Source organism: Orcinus orca, chromosome 14 (genome assembly GCF_937001465.1).
Source record: "Orcinus orca chromosome 14, mOrcOrc1.1, whole genome shotgun sequence".
Classification (NCBI taxonomy): Eukaryota; Metazoa; Chordata; class Mammalia; order Artiodactyla; family Delphinidae; genus Orcinus; species Orcinus orca.
In genome coordinates, this window is record NC_064572.1 from 64,840,486 (window position 1) to 64,855,721 (window position 15,236).

The 15,236-nt window shown below is 46.1% G+C and overlaps 1 protein-coding gene across 12 annotated transcripts in view; it reads left to right on the forward strand.

The window, feature by feature from the left end:
- Positions 1–15,236, forward strand: part of WBP1L (WW domain binding protein 1 like) — a 76,723-nt gene that overhangs the window by 23,236 nt on the left and 38,251 nt on the right. The window contains exon 1 of one of the 12 annotated variants that reach the window (XM_049696844.1): positions 8,586–8,750. The exons of the other annotated variants lie outside the window; for them this stretch is intronic. Coding sequence (XP_049552801.1) covers positions 8,724–8,750 — 27 coding nt within the window. The 5' untranslated portion in view covers positions 8,586–8,723. Of the gene's footprint in view, positions 1–8,585; positions 8,751–15,236 lie in introns of those variants that run through there. 12 annotated transcript variants of the gene reach the window in all.

The window sequence follows — 15,236 nt, forward strand, 5'->3', positions numbered from 1 at the left end:
CCAGCGTCCCTGCATCTGGTGTGATTCCCTCTCCAGTTTCACCACCTTCAGTCATCATTTTACTTGGGGTGTGGACGTGCATGTTCCAGAAGTTTCCCCACTCCCTACAGCTTATGGGAGGGATAAGTTTTCATAAAGTTTTCCGCTGGTATTTTTGACCATGAAATCTTAGACCTGGAGTAGATTTGGTTACCGAACAGCCTAAGGAGGGAGGAGGTAGTATTTGATATACATAAGATCCAGGAACTGAGGGAAGGCCTAGTGCCAGGAGCTGTGTTTCCAACTAGGCCTTTTTTTTTTTTTTTTTTGCGGTACGCGGGCCTCTCACTGTTGTGGCCTCTCCCGTTGCGGAGCACAGGCTCCGGACACGCAGGCTCAGCAGCCATGGCTCATGGGCCCAGCCGCTCCGCGGCATGTGGGATCTTCCCGGACCGGGGCACGAACCCATGTCCCCTGCATCGGCAGGCGGACTCTCAACCTCTGTGCCACCAGGGAAGCCCCCAACTAGGGCTTATTAAGTTTCACAATCCTTTAAGCAAAAAAGGCGACTTCCAGGTGTTGCTAATGGAGTTTCTGGTGAACGGGAGGCAAAACCAGAAGCCGCTTCATCCCATTCCCCATAAAGGAAAAACTGTCATGGGGGCGTTAGATCACATCCCAGCTCTGCCTTGAGGAAGGCAGTTTTGCTTTTGAGATGGCTTAAGTGCTTTAAATTCCTCAGCTGAGAAATTAGATAGCCAGAGGGTTTCGCAATCCCTTCATCAAGCCTCCTGAGCTCAGAGTACCATCCAGGTGCACTCCTTATCTCTTAGGTTTCAGGTTTTCAGGTTTCTGTGACCAGAAAAAGTCACCTGCCCAAATGTTTGGGGATTTAGGTGCATTAGCTTCATTTTTACCATCTTCTCTTTAGTCATCAATTCTCTTCATCCATGTAACCAGTTTTTCTTGAGGGCCTGCTTTGTGTGAGGCATTACTTGGTATTGTGAGGGACACAGAAATGAAAGTTACCCATCTTGCCCTTAAGTTGCTTATACTATAGAAGAGGAGATAGGCCTGAGAATAAATAATTTTGCTGAATTTATGAGCACGTGAAAAAGGGAGTGGTACTACCAAATGTAAAATAGATAGCTAGTGGGAAGCAGCCGCATAGCACAGGGAGATCAGCTCCGTGTTTTGTGACCACCTAGAGGGGTGGGATAGGGAGGGTGGGAGGGAGACGCAAGAGGAAGGAGATACGGGGATATATGTATATGTATAGCTGATTCACTTCGTTATAAAGCAGAAACTAACCATTGTAAAGCAATTATACTCCAATAAAGATGTTTAAAAAAAAGAGTGGATTTTCCTATAAAATCACAACCAAGATGATCTCTCGCTGGAGAGTGTGCACACTTGCTTTTATGGCTTTGCATCCAGGGGGCCCGGAGCTGCTTCCAGGGACTTAGAGTTGAGGTACCTTTAATAAAATGACCATGATGTTAGCCCTTTCCTTGGGCCTACCACCATTGCACCAAAAGTGGAGTCTCTCTCTACCCTGCCCTAAATTTAAATATAAGTGAAAGATGAAATCAGATTTAGTGGGGACCTTGAAGACTAATTTTCCTAAATGGAATTCTCTTTCCAAGTTACATGTGAGAGTGTATCATGTAGTTGGTGTGACCTAGGTCCCCCCCCGCCTTTTTTTCTTATTCCGATCTTTGGTTTAGAGCGCAATTTGTGAGGAGACATGAAATGTTTCTGGGGACAGCCCTGAGTTGTAGCTTGCTGATTTTCATGTAATTCTTGGCTACTTGACAGTTTGGTGAACTGTTTTCAGGGCAGGAAAAATGAACCTAGCATTTTGGTATAAAAACAAACAAGGCTGCTGTTGTACTTGGTAAAGCTGAAGTTGCCGATCCAGCAACAGCACACTAACCATCAGTGACAGCCCCCTGTCAGTGGTGAGTTTCAGAGACCCCTGGACTCTCCAGAGAGGGCAGTAAATGTTTATCCACGAAGGTGATAAATATGAGAGGGGTGATTGATTGTCAGCAGTAAAGGATTTTCTTGTTAGGGGGCAGAGAAGCAAGAGGCAGAAGCCTTAGGAAGCTGTTGTAAACTGGTTTCAGCTTCCGCTACTTTGATTTTTCTTTTTATTTTAAAAAGTTTTTTTAAAGTTTATTTGTTGTGATTGTTTATGAGCTATTTCTATATATATATTTTATTTTATTTATTTTTGGCTGTGTTGGGTCTTCATTGCTGCGCACGGGCTTTCTCTAGTTGCAGCGAGCGGGGGCTACTCTTTGCTGCAGTGCGAGGGCTTCTCACTGTGGTGGCTTCTCTTGTTGTGGAGCACGGGCTCTAGGCACGTGAGCTTCAGTAGTTGCGGTGCGTGGGCACCTAGTTGTGGCTCGCGGGCTCCAGAGCGCAGGCTTAGTAGTTGTGGCACACTGGCTTAGTTGCTCAGCAGCATGTGAGATCTTCCGGACCAGGGCTCGAACCCGTGTTCCCTGCATTGGCAGGCGGATTCTTAACCACTGCGCCACCAGGATTTTTCTCTCTTTTTAAAAGGCTAAGGCTGTACCATTGCCATGGATGTCTTCTCTCCACCTCCCACATCCCCCCCACAAAGTCAACTTCAAGATTTATCATATTTTAGTAGTAGTCATCAGAAAGAAAAGGTATGCTGGTTACAGGTACTCAGTAAATACACACATGTATGCATTGTACCTCCAGCTGATCTTTGCCCATCGTCTGCCTTTCTCAGATGCCCCGTGTGCCTTTGTTTCCATGCTTTCAGTCATGCTTGGCCCTGCTTAACGTGTTCACCTTCTCCCCGCAAACCCTACATGATTTTTAGTTAGCCATCTCTTGGTAAAACTTTCTTTGGCCATTTTATCCCTCAATAGCTTCCTTTCTTCAAGCCCTTCGTGCATTTACTGCCTCTACTCCTCCCCTCCCATTTGTTGTAGGGTGCCTACGTTTGTCTCTGTGTCTGCTGTCTTTTCTCTCTAACTGTGTAATCGAATAAATCAGTCCTCCAGGGCCAGACCAGTTCATCCAGTGTTGCATCCTTCTCATCTCCATGGTATATCCTGGGTGGCTGGATGCGACTGTGACTGTCATGTCACAGAAGAGGGGGAAGTGACGGGTATAATATCAAAATACTGTCTCCATGCGTGTTCAAGCCATTCTGGAGCCCCACACACCTGGTTGTAATGCTGGCTCCACTGCTTACTAGCTGAGTGTCCTTGAATGATTACCTAACGTCACTGAAGCTCATGTTTTTCATCTGTAAAATATGAGATATCAGCGTAGGTTAAGATCCTCCCTCTCTGAAATGTATCATTTGATGTTGACCAAGTGATTGCAATTGAGGGCTGTTTGCCCAGACAACTTCTGGGAAGACTCAGTACAATAGCAAGAGAGCATCCACAGGTTTTCATGGACGCCTTGTAGAAGAAACAAGCCCTGTGACTTGTAGAACTCCTTGTCCTGCTCGGAGCCCAGGAGAGGTGTGTTTTCTTGCCTCGGCAGGCTTGCTACATGTCTGCCTTTGTCCAGCCCCAGGACACAGATAATCTAGTGTTCTTGGTTTCTGGCAGCTGAGCAGTCCTTAACATTTCTACTTGGCAAGGTTCTGCAAATCTTTGTTCTGGGCTTGGAATTCTTCCTATGGCATTCCCCAAAATAATTACTTCAGGATCCTTTTATTGATGCCAAGCCTGGCATTCATGACGTGACGATATCTTGGTTTGACTTTGATTGTGGCGCTCCCATTGGTTTGGGGTTTGGGTTAGTATTCATTTCTGTGTTTTTTGAGTCAGAACTCTAGGGCAATTAAATGTGCTTGTGCACAACCCGAGAAAGATAAGAAAGGTCTTTTATTTTTATCTTAGATGTTCTGTGTCGACCTAGCAGCCTCTACTCAAAACTCCTGGAAATAAAAAGGCTTTAGGTCTGGAGATTATCTCCTGCCCTAGAAGCCTGGCAGTTGTCCTGTTCTGACAAAACCCTCTTTCTTCAGATTCCTTGATTGCGAAATGAGAAACTCGGGGGCCCTCAACCCTAGTCTCCTTTAGCCTCCACTGGCCAGATGACAAGCACTTCACCAGGTTAGTTGAGATCCAAGGCATGGAAGACCTTCCATGCCAGCTTGCTCCTTGTGTGGGGACCCATTGTGTGTTGGGAACATATGAGAACTTCAGGACTTCCCCAGTCATTTACTTCACAGAGCTCAGCCCCAAAGTGGGTCAGAATGGGAATCCTGGGGCCCCAGCGCCCTGACTCCACCCTTGGGAACACCACTGTCAGATCCGGTATAAGTGACAGTCTTATAGACAGGATTCCGGAGCATAGACCAGGGACATGCATGTCTGCTCAGCGTTCGACTGACCCTCAATTCTGGTTTTTGCCTTATTGGTAACTTCTGGTTTAATATCATGACTCCTGTATTATTGTAAAGGAAAGAGTCTTTGGAGCCAGAGACTTCATTCAAATCCTTGCTCTTCCTCTGCCTACTTCCTCTGCTCTTCCTTGGGTAAGGTCTCCATATGCTTCAGTTTCTGCAACTGAACAGTAAAGATAATAATACCTACATCATGGGATTGTTGTCACATTAAGTGAGATGTTGGTTAAATGAAGTCCTAGCACAGAGGCTGGTTTATTGTCAGTAATAAACAAATAACTGTCTCTCCCCGCCTCCTTCCCAGAATTTAAAGATTACAAATGCATAGGCTGCTTAGAAAACATTGCCAAAAGATTCTTGAAGTACAGTGAAGGAATGAATTCTACTAGCCATGAACATATATGCTTTGCAGTATGTCTTCTTTTTTTTTTTTTTGGTATTAATTTATTTATTTTTGGCTGCGTTGGGTCTTTGTTGCTGTGTGTGGGCTTTCTCTAGTCGCGGTGAGTGGGGGCTACTCTTCGTTGCGGTGTGCGGGCTTCTTATTGTGGTGGCTTCTCTTGTTGCGGAGCACAGGCTCTAGGTGCGCGGGCTTCAGTAGTTGTGGCACATGGGCTCAGTAGTTGTGGCTTGCGGGCTCTAGAGCTCAGGCTCAGTAGTTGTGGCTCGCGGGCTTAGTTGCTCTGCAGCATGTGGGATCTTCCCGGACCAGGGCTCGAACCTGTGTGCCCTGCATTGGCAGGAGGATTCTTAACCACTGCGCCACCAGGGAAGCCCCGAACACTGTCTTCTTAAATAATAAGTTAATCCAAAGGATTTCCAGCATTACTATCTTTGTGAGTTCTCTGAACTGGGAAAGAGAGCTCTGGGTCAGTGGAAGGATGTCTCAGACATTGCTTGGGGCCATAAACAGTTGTTAAACTGAAACATTTTTTTTTTTGAATTTTATTTTATATTTTTATACAGCAGGTTCTTATTATCTATTTTGTACATATTAGTGTATACATGTCAATCCCAATCTCCCAGTTCCCCCCCAGTTCCCCCCCCCCAGTTCATCCCCCTTGGTGTCCATACGTTTGTTCTCTACATTTGTGTCTGTATTTCTGCCTTGCAAACAGGTTTATCTGTTCCATTTTTCTAGATTCCACATATATGCGTTAATATACGATATTTGTTTTTCTCTTTCTGACTTACTTCACTCTGTATGACAGTCTCTAGGCCCATCCACATGTCTACAAATGACCCAATTTCGTTCCTTTTTATGGCTGAGTAATATTCCATTGTATATATGTACCACATCTTCTTTATCCATTCATCTGTCGATGGACATTTAGGTTGCTCCATGACCCGGCTATTGTAAATAGTGCTGCAGTGAACATTGGTGTGCATGTGTCTTTTTTGAATTATGGTTTTCTCTGGGTATATGCCCAGTAGTGGGATTAAATTGCAACATTTTGACAACATGATCCTGCTCCATCCCAGTTTAGTGTGACTCTTCCTTTTTTTTTTTTTTTTTAAATTGGTGAATTCAGCGTTGAATTAAATTCTGCATTGTCAGGCAGATGACCAAAACGTTTGAAGAAGGATTTGACTTAGCTTTGGTCCACCATGTATGAACCTGGATCACTTACATAAAAGAACCCTTTTTTCTCAGACTAGCAGAAATTGCTGATTATCCTCTTGCCTCTTAAATCCCCAAATTGACTGCTGTGTCCCTGGGTTATAATATTTGTGGAGCATGGAGAAAAGTGAACTCGCCTTCCTGGGAATGCCTGCATTTGCCAATTCAGCTTCTTTTTCTCCTCATCCCCCAAATCTTAGCGCTCAGTGAGGGTTGGTCAGGGACTAGGGGCAAGGAAAAGTAGATCAGTGAGAAAGAAGCCATTCTCAGTGATCACTTTGTTAGAGTATATGATGTTGTGCTCGGTGTAATGTTTTGGGTTTAATGCTGCCTTGCACAAGGAACTTACAATCTTATAAGAAGATAAAAGTAGGCAGATGCTGATTAGAAACACTGTCTTGAGTAGCGTCCATAAAAGGATGATTCATTAGGTTGGGAGGAAATTGGGCAGCCTATGTTGCAATTTTGATAATTTAGCTTGAACTTTCACAAGATTATTTTTGGATTTCTAATAATTTTGTTGCAGTTCCACTTATTCAGAGATGACTGCTGATAAATATTATTTGGAAATGTGGAATGTTTCCTTTGCCCATTAGAGCAAGGGTTCTTGACTGTTTTGCTCATGGCGGTACCTCCAGCACCTAGACCAGTGCCCTGGCACGCTGTGGGCATTCAATAGGTGTGGAATGAATGAATGAATAAGTACACTTACGCCATGTACTCTTTCTGTAGAGCTGCAGGTGTCACCTAACCCTCTCTTGTTAGGTAGGTTCAGACCAGAGTTGCCCAGGAGGGGCTGAGGATGCCCCTTCCTCCAGTTTGATTGTCAAAGTTAATAATGCTGCATGTGTTTTCGGATGGTCGGCGGTTGCCAGGGAACTGAGGAAATGAAAGGAGGGCGTTGGAAGCAGCCTCTTCTTTCTTGTGCCTCGATGTCCAGGCCTGCCTGTCTGGCAGTTCGGCCTGTATGTGAGGGTAGCAGCAAGGCATGGGATAGACTGGATGACCGTGTCTTGAGAATACATATTTGCTGAAGAATGGCTCCCTAGTCCCCAGACACCTGCAGCAGCAGAAGCCACTTCACCCCTCTTCCCTTCTGCAAAGCAGTGAGGCTGTGAGTCATTTTTCTGTGAGCCTCCAGGATATGGCCCAGCTGGCTTGGCTCATTCGTTTCCTTGTCAGGAAAGTCGATGTGACCTTGACTGTCAGTAGACCTGCAGCAAGCACATTTTGTGTCTGGCTGGATTCACTAAGTACTTTTGGCAACTCACCTTGCTGTAAGTGTTACGTACTGCTAATTTATTGTCCTAGGTGGAGGTGAAAGATAACTAATTTGCAAGAATCATTTCTGACTTACCTGGGTCTGCTCAGCACAGTGCCAGTCCCATGGGGGCCTTTGATAAGTATCACTGAAAGAAAATTGTTGCAGAAAGTAAAAAGAAAGGAGATATACTTGCTTTGAGTGACAGAAATATAATTATTAGAAAGTAACTTTGGGTTCATAAAGTTCCTCTGAAGATTGTTCTCCTTGAGAGTCATTTCTGCAAGTCCAAATCCAAACACGGACCTTAGCTAGTGTTGTCCTTGGTGGAGGATTCAGGACTGGAGGGAGCGACTGTGACCTGCTGTTGAGGGAACAGTGGCCAGACGAGAGCTGGCTTATACCACTGACTGGGAGAAGTCAGATGAGGACGCCAACCTTATAGAGAGCCGTTTTCTCCATAAACTGAGCTTAGAGAAGAAAGCCTGACAAACCTAAGGTGGTGAACTTTTCAGAAGCAAGAGTTGGTTTAAATATAGATGATCTGCTTCACTGGCAACTTGGAGGCAGCCGTGGGACTTGTTGTACCTTTTGTAAGACAAGTGAGGAAAGATGTTGGCACCTGTACACACAGTTTGTTTATGAAATATAAACTCTCCTGTCGAAGCGAGGGCTTGAGAGGTCAGCGCCCAAGGTAGCAGGTCCTGCCTTCGCTGGGGGAGGGGTGCCTCTCCAACCTGTCTCTGAATTGCATCCATCCCTAGAGAAAGTTGAAACAACCAGGCCAGAGTGCACTTTTATTGAGCACCAGCTCTGGCAGGGGTGGGGGAAGGAAAAGTTTCTGTGAAACTGACAGCCTCTGGCCTCCTTTTCTTTCCCAAGGAGGAGAAACAAGACCTTGGGAGCTATTAGAATCCAGTCGTTATTCAGAGAAGTGTAGCTCTGTTCAGCCTTAGAGCCTTGATTTATGTACAGCCCAGCCTGCTCAGAGCCGATGGGAGCGGGCAGCGGGCAGCAGCCCCCATCCTCCTCCTGCTGTGGGCTCCAGCCGTACGTGGGTCCAGGGCAGGCCTTCGTAGGTTTGCAGCACATCCTTCTCAGTATTCCACAGCAGCAGCTGTCTGGAGTTTTTTCTGCCGTGCCTGAACTGATGTCATTTCCCCCTTGGCAGACAGCTTCAGCTTTGCTGCGTCTGAGATATGTCACGAGAAAGTGGGGGTGGGTCGGAGCCAGGCGGGGGGGTGGGAGGCTGGTAGGGGGGAGCAGTGAGGAGAGCAGGAGGCAGAGTGCCTGCTTGGTCCCAGGAGTCTGTTTACTTTCTCTTCTTTGCTAAGGAAGGCCGGTTAACCGGGACTGCTGAGTACCAGGCCCACCAGGGAAAATGCTCATTCCAAGACCTTAACTTTTAAAAAGCCCTTTTTTCCCAACGTTAGTGTGGACGATGCTCTTGCAGGATGCCTTTCCTTTTGGGTCTTAGACAGGTAATGGAACGGGTGGTCCGTGGATCGGGTTCGGGAAGGGAAGAAGGGTGGGAGTTTATCATCCTGCTGCTTTGGGCGGAGGGAACCTTTTAGAAAATGTCTTGCAGTTAAAACAGGCCAGCTCCCACAGAATTTTCCAGGCTTCCTTTCCTGCCTGCTAGTTGCTCCTTATTCCCAGAGCCACCGTGTCTTAACCCCCTACCTCACCGAGGTCTCTCTGGGGCCCTCCGTTCTGATTTTCCATTAGCACCATAAAACCGTTACCAAAGCCTTAGGGAGGAAACAGTTGAGTGAGGCTGGGGAGGGGGAGAGGCAGAGCGGGATTCTTGATCAAAACCCCTTTTATTCCGTCTCCATTTTGATTTGGCTAGTTAGCAGAGATTTCTTCACAGTTCCCTGGTTCTGAAGAGATTCTGAGTTGGGGTCGGGGCCTTCTTTTACAGGGTAGGGCGCCCGGAGGCTTTCTCCTCCTCAGCGTGTGGTCAGGGCTGTGTGACTGAGGGACAGCCTGAATGCCTCAGAGGGGTGGGGGTGGCACTGAACACATTTTGGCCTTCCTGACCGATTTTTCAAAGCCAGCAGACCCCTGTGGCAGAAACTCGATTGCTTTGCGCGCGGCTGTTTGAAGTAGGGGCACTGAATTATAGCTGATAACCTGGTGTGGAATGAGAAAACAGTAGCGAGCGACCAACTGCGGTCTTCTGAGAACACAGCTGTTGCCAACTATTTGTTCCAGGGCTTCTGAGAGCTGGCCACCCCTGCCCCCTCTTTGGTCTGAGAGGCACGTCTGTATCGGAATGTGTAACTGTAACCAGTGGCGGCTGTAAGAGGGGGTGGGGACAGACACACACCCTCTACTGCCTGTTCCTGGGGGAGGAAAAGCCACAGATGTGATCAAACCAGAAGCCTTAGCAAAGAAAGTCACTGCTAGGGACTTCTGGTTTAACCTCACTCTTAGAAAAGTGCTAGTCTCCCTTGGATTGCCTGAAATTCTTTTAAAAGTAAGCTTTTCTGAAAAGCTCTGCACGTTCCATTACTGCTCTTGTTAATCTTCAGAGTTCCTTTGATGCAGCTGATAGGCAGAGCGTTGGGGGCCCTTTTTGAGCACCTCCTCTGCCCCTCAAGAAAGGCTGTCCTTTTAACCCATGGGCAGAGTAAGCCCTGGCAAGGATTTTGAGCAGCGTTGGAAATAGGATGGATGAAGCATCCCATGTTATGTCAGCAGGCAGGGGATAGCGGCTGGAAACTGCCTGATGCAGTGGAAAGAGCAGGGCTGGGGAACCAGAAAGACCCAAGTCTATATCCTGGCTCCCCACCTGGGTCTCAGAGGCTGCTTAACTGCTCTGAACCTCATCTTTGAAATGGAAACAATAAAACCTACTGGAAGAGTCATTGGGAAGATTTCACAAAAGAATATTTAAAACACTAGCACCTTGGCTGACTGAGAATAGGCATTTAGCAAAAAACGTAAGGAAACAAGAAGCTAGAGGACTGGTTCCTTTACAGAGATGAAGCATATAGTAGGCAGGAGCTCTTGCCCTGGGATTTGGTCATTGTGCATTGACTGAGACTTGGGAGGCCACTACTTACTGTACCAGTGTAATTTACTATCAGTCTTGCTCGTGTCCAGTAACCTCTGCTCAGTTAAGTGAAAGGATGCAGAGGTAGGTGGAGTGAAGAACTGGGTTGGTTGTGGGGAGCATCTCAGAGGATCCACAGCAGGTGAATCTTTGTTCTTGTTTCTGAACGGGTTCCTGATAGAGGGCCGAACTAGAGGACCTCTTGCGGCCCTTTCTGCCTTAGGCTTCTGTGATTCAAACCCTGAGTATTTTTGGTAACATAATTTTGTATATTTCTAGCATTTCTGTGTCTGACAGTGTAACTGTTTTTTATTGGAGCTATGTAAAAGCCAGCCTTCTAAAGATTACTTGGTGATAATTCTGTTTTTAAGAAAATGGCACAAAACATATATGCTGTTAGTCTTTATCATGCACAATAGATGTATGTGCTTTCATATATTATTTCCCTCTTAATCCACATAACACCCCTGTCTTACGTGGTAGTGTGATTCTGTTTCTACAGAAGTGCATCCTGAGGTGTACAGTAGGTAAGCTACTTGTCCAGAGTTGCTCAGCTAGCTGGGGAAATGGTCATCGAAGTTCTGTTTGTTTGTTTTAAACCCAGGTTTTTTAATTCCAAAGCCTGGTGTTTTTCTCACTACCTATCAGTGTCTGTGAAAGTGGAGTTGGATTAATGCCTTGTTCCAGTTGGGGCATGTTTTCGGAAGGTTGTTTCTAGGTGGCCCAGGTACCAGATGAGACATCTGTCTCTGAGTGCCCTTTTACATTTTACCCTGTGGAAGATTCTCATTCATGCAGCATCTACTGAATAATGCCTCTGCACTTAATGAATGTGAACCCGGCACAAAGGATAAATAAAGCACAATCCTTACTTCCAAGGAGCTCATACTCTAATGCAGTAGTTCTCAAAATGCATAAAAATCACCTGGGAGTGGGGCTTATTAAAATGTAGATTCAGTAGGTGTGGGCCCAGGGCCCAGGAATCTGCATTTCTGTTGTGTTCCCCAGGTGGCCCGGACCCAGGCGGTGTCTGGCCCCACTCTGAGCAAACCCCACCCCCACCTGCACTTGAGTAGCTGGGAAATAATTACATGACAATGTGCTAAAGCCGGAAACAGAGGATCCCCAGGGACTAGGACAGCAGAGGGTGGGAAAGCATCTAAATCAAGCTTGGGGAGGGGGGTGGGCATGGAAGGCTTTCCTGAGAAGGTGATATCTGATCTGAGTCTCAAAGGATGAGTAGGAGTTTACCAGACATATGAGCTGGGGAAAGAGCATTCCAGACAGATCAGGTTGGGAGTGTTGTTTTTGTTTTCTCCTGCAGATGAGAAGGGAAACTCATCTGTGAGTCTTGGTATTAAGTATGCCTGAGACAAAACAAAGACCTTGGTTCATTGAGTATTGGTGTCCTTTATGACACTGAGAAAGAGGGAGGCATGAGGGACCTTCAGTCTAATAATGAGTGTGGCATGAATTCAGTGTCTGTGAAGGGCAGATAGGCCTCAAGGCTGTATTAGTTCTTCCAGTCAAGGGACAGTTAAGACAGCCCCTTGGAAGCTACAGTGTTGTCTAGAGAACAGTCTTTTGTGCTTAATGGGGCTGAAGTTTGGAAGAGAGTCAGCTACTGAACTTCTGGGCTACGGCACCACGTGCCAGATTTTAGATACAACACGCAGTTGAGCGTGCCATCCCTTCGTTATCTGGCAAGATTAGAAAATGAGTTTTCTGGTTAAGAGGGAATCCATCCTGTATACCTAACAGATGGATCACTGATTTTCAGAGAACAAGATTGCAACAGAATGTTCTTGGTCTGCTGATTTGAATGAATTCTATTTCATGTTTAATTCAGAAGGTATTGATTTTACAATGCTGAAGGATTCTTATGACTAACATCTATATCTGAAAAGTATTGAGCACCTGTTCTACTCAAAGCACGTTGTGGATACAAAGAGGTATCAATAGAAGCTATCCATGCCCTCACAGTCAGGCAGGTGGTGTAGAACAAGCACGCAGGTGATGGAATGTTAGGCAGGTGGCGGTGGGCGAGTGACATTAGGAATGGAGTGGTACAGTTCAGAGGTGTGGAAAGGAGGCTTTTGCAGGTGGTCCCTTCCACAGTCCAGTGGTCTCAGTTGTTGCACTGTAGGTATGTGGAAGGACCAGTTGATGGCAAGTTCTAGTTGCTGGGATGCAGGCTAGATCCGTCAAGACAGGAATTTATATCCTGTACCTCGAATGTTGCCTTTCTCTGTGGGAAAATTATCCCCCAAATTGCCCTCACTGATGAAGTGAGATGATCCCTGATACTGAAATGAGTAGCCTCCAGTGAAAGTGGGGAGGGTCTGGGGCCCGCTCAGGCAGTGTGCCCTTGCCCAGGTTGGAATGTACGGGTAGAGGCACAGGGGGCTGTTTGTATTCTTGAAAAGGCCCCTGCTTGGCCTGGTGCTGAATGTGACAGGGCAGCCAGAGTGTTGAACCCCAGTTACTCCCTGGACACAGGGAAGGCAGCCTGGAGCTGCAAGCGCGGGAGCCGTGCCCAGGGAGAGGGCAGATGGAATTTTCCAACTTCCAATTTAACCCCTACACTGCTGAATATCAGCCAACGTTGACATGATACTTTGATTAATGTCACGACAGCCACCCATCAGGTAGGAGGTCTTATCTCCTTTCACCTGTGAGGCAGCGGAAAGTCAAGAAATTATCTATTCGAGATCACAGAGCTAACGTGTGGCAGCGGTAGCTCTGGAGGCCACGTCTCCTCAGTGCTGTCCTGCTGTTGCACATCGCTGGTAGGGTTCCCGCACCAAACCTGCTGCCAGACCTTCTCCCTGTGGCCCTGTTCTCTGCACGGGACTGAGTGTCCCAGTCACCATTACCCTCCTATGTGTGCTGATTTTAATTAGCCTCTCTACCAGGTTCAGGACAAAGTAAGCAAGACCCTGCTGGAAGGGAACTGGCTGTATATAAATGCAGCAAACACCAAGTAACACTTGTTTGTACTACCAGAGGTGTACTGATTTGGAACTGATTTGTAAAAATCAGTGAAAACTACAAGCGACAGCTCCGTAGAACACCTCAGTTCCCTATAGTCACCTAACAGAAAGGATGGTTCCCGTCCAAGCCCTTTCAGGTGACTTTTTAAACACCGCCCCCCCGCAACCATCTCTGTTGCAAGAAGCTGCTTTTTTAAGAGGAATGTGCTTGTTTTTCATCACATTCTTGTTATCAAAGCAAAGAGAAGCCAGTGGACTGGACAGTGACTTGGTGGAAAAGAAGACTGTATCTGCTGATTTTGAAACTTTTATCCAGGATGGAGCCAAAGAAAACATTCACTTCCTCCAGTAATATCCCATGAGTTTGATCCACCCCCTCCCACCCCTTTTCCTTGAAGAGGTAAATTTTAGTCCAGGAAAACAATAATTTGGGACTACTTGGAGGAAAAAAACCCCAAAAACTGTGCTATAAAATTCCTTCCCCTGCCCTGACTCCCCAGCAGCTGGATACTAGTTCCTCCCTGGCACTTCTTGACTCTATTTGTTGCTAATTTGTAGCAACAGTGAGTTGAAACAGCCCTGCATTTGACCTGGTTTAGCCATTTTTGTGCCCCCTCTGTAGCCATTGCTGCTGTGGGCAGGGCTCAACTGGACTTGAACGTGGACCTCACAAGAGGCGTCTGTTGCTAAAAATGGTGATTCAGTTCTAGGTGACTTGCTTGACCTGTCTTGTTCTTTTAACTGAAAGAGAGAGGAGGGGCAGTGGCAGAAAGCTGTATACATCTCAGTAGAGAGGGAGACAGGCTTTGAGAACGGCTGGCCGGAGTGTGACACAGTGACTTATTTTCCTGCAAGTGGCGTATATTTTGCTGGGACTGTGTCTCACAGAAGACATTGGTTCCCTTGGGCATTGCATGAAGGGGGACAGAATATTCTTTATTGTTTGGTTCTCTTGCTTAACATACATGCTCTCAGGAGCTTCCACTGAACTGTGACACATGGTCTCATTCTTTTTTTTTAACATCTTTATTGGAGTATAATTGCTTTACAATGGTGTGTTAGTTTCTGCTTTATAACAAAGTGAATCAGATATACATATACATATGTCCCCATATCTCTTCCCTCTTGCATCTCCCTCCCTCCCATCCTCCCTATCCCACCCCTCTAGGTGGTCACAAAGCTCCGAGCTGATCTCCCCGTGCTATGCGGCTGCTTCCCACTAGCTATCTGTTTTACGTTTGGTAGTGTATATATGTCCATGCCACTCTCTCACTTTGTCTCAGCTTACCCTTCCCCCTCCCTGTATCTCAAGTCCATTCTCTAGTAAGTCTGTGTCTTTATTCCCGTCTTGCCCCTAGGTTCTTCATGACCATTTTTTTTCTGTTGTTTTTTAGATTCCATATATATGTGTTGGCATACGGTATTTGTTTTTCTCTTTCTGACTTACTTCACTCTGTATGACAGACTCTAGGTCCATCCATCTCACTACAAATAACTCAATTTCGTTTCTTTTTATGGCTGAGTAATATTCCACTGTATATATGTGTCACATCTTCTTTATCCATTCATCTGTTGATGGACACTTAGGTTGCTTCCATGTCCTGGCTATTGTAAATAGAGCTGCCATGAACATTGTGGTACATGACTCTTTTTGAATTATGGTTTTCTCAGGGTATATGCCCAGTAGTGGGATTGCTGGGTCGTATAGTAGTTATGTTTTTAGTTTTTTAAGGAACCTCCGTACTGTTCTCCATAGTGGCTGTATCAGTTTACATTCCCACCAACAGTGCAAGAGGGTTCCGTTTTCTCCACACCCTCTCCAGCATTTATTGTTTGTAGATTTTTTGATGATGGCTATTCTGACCGGTGTGAGATGATATCTCATTGTAGTTTTGATTTGCATTTCTCTAATG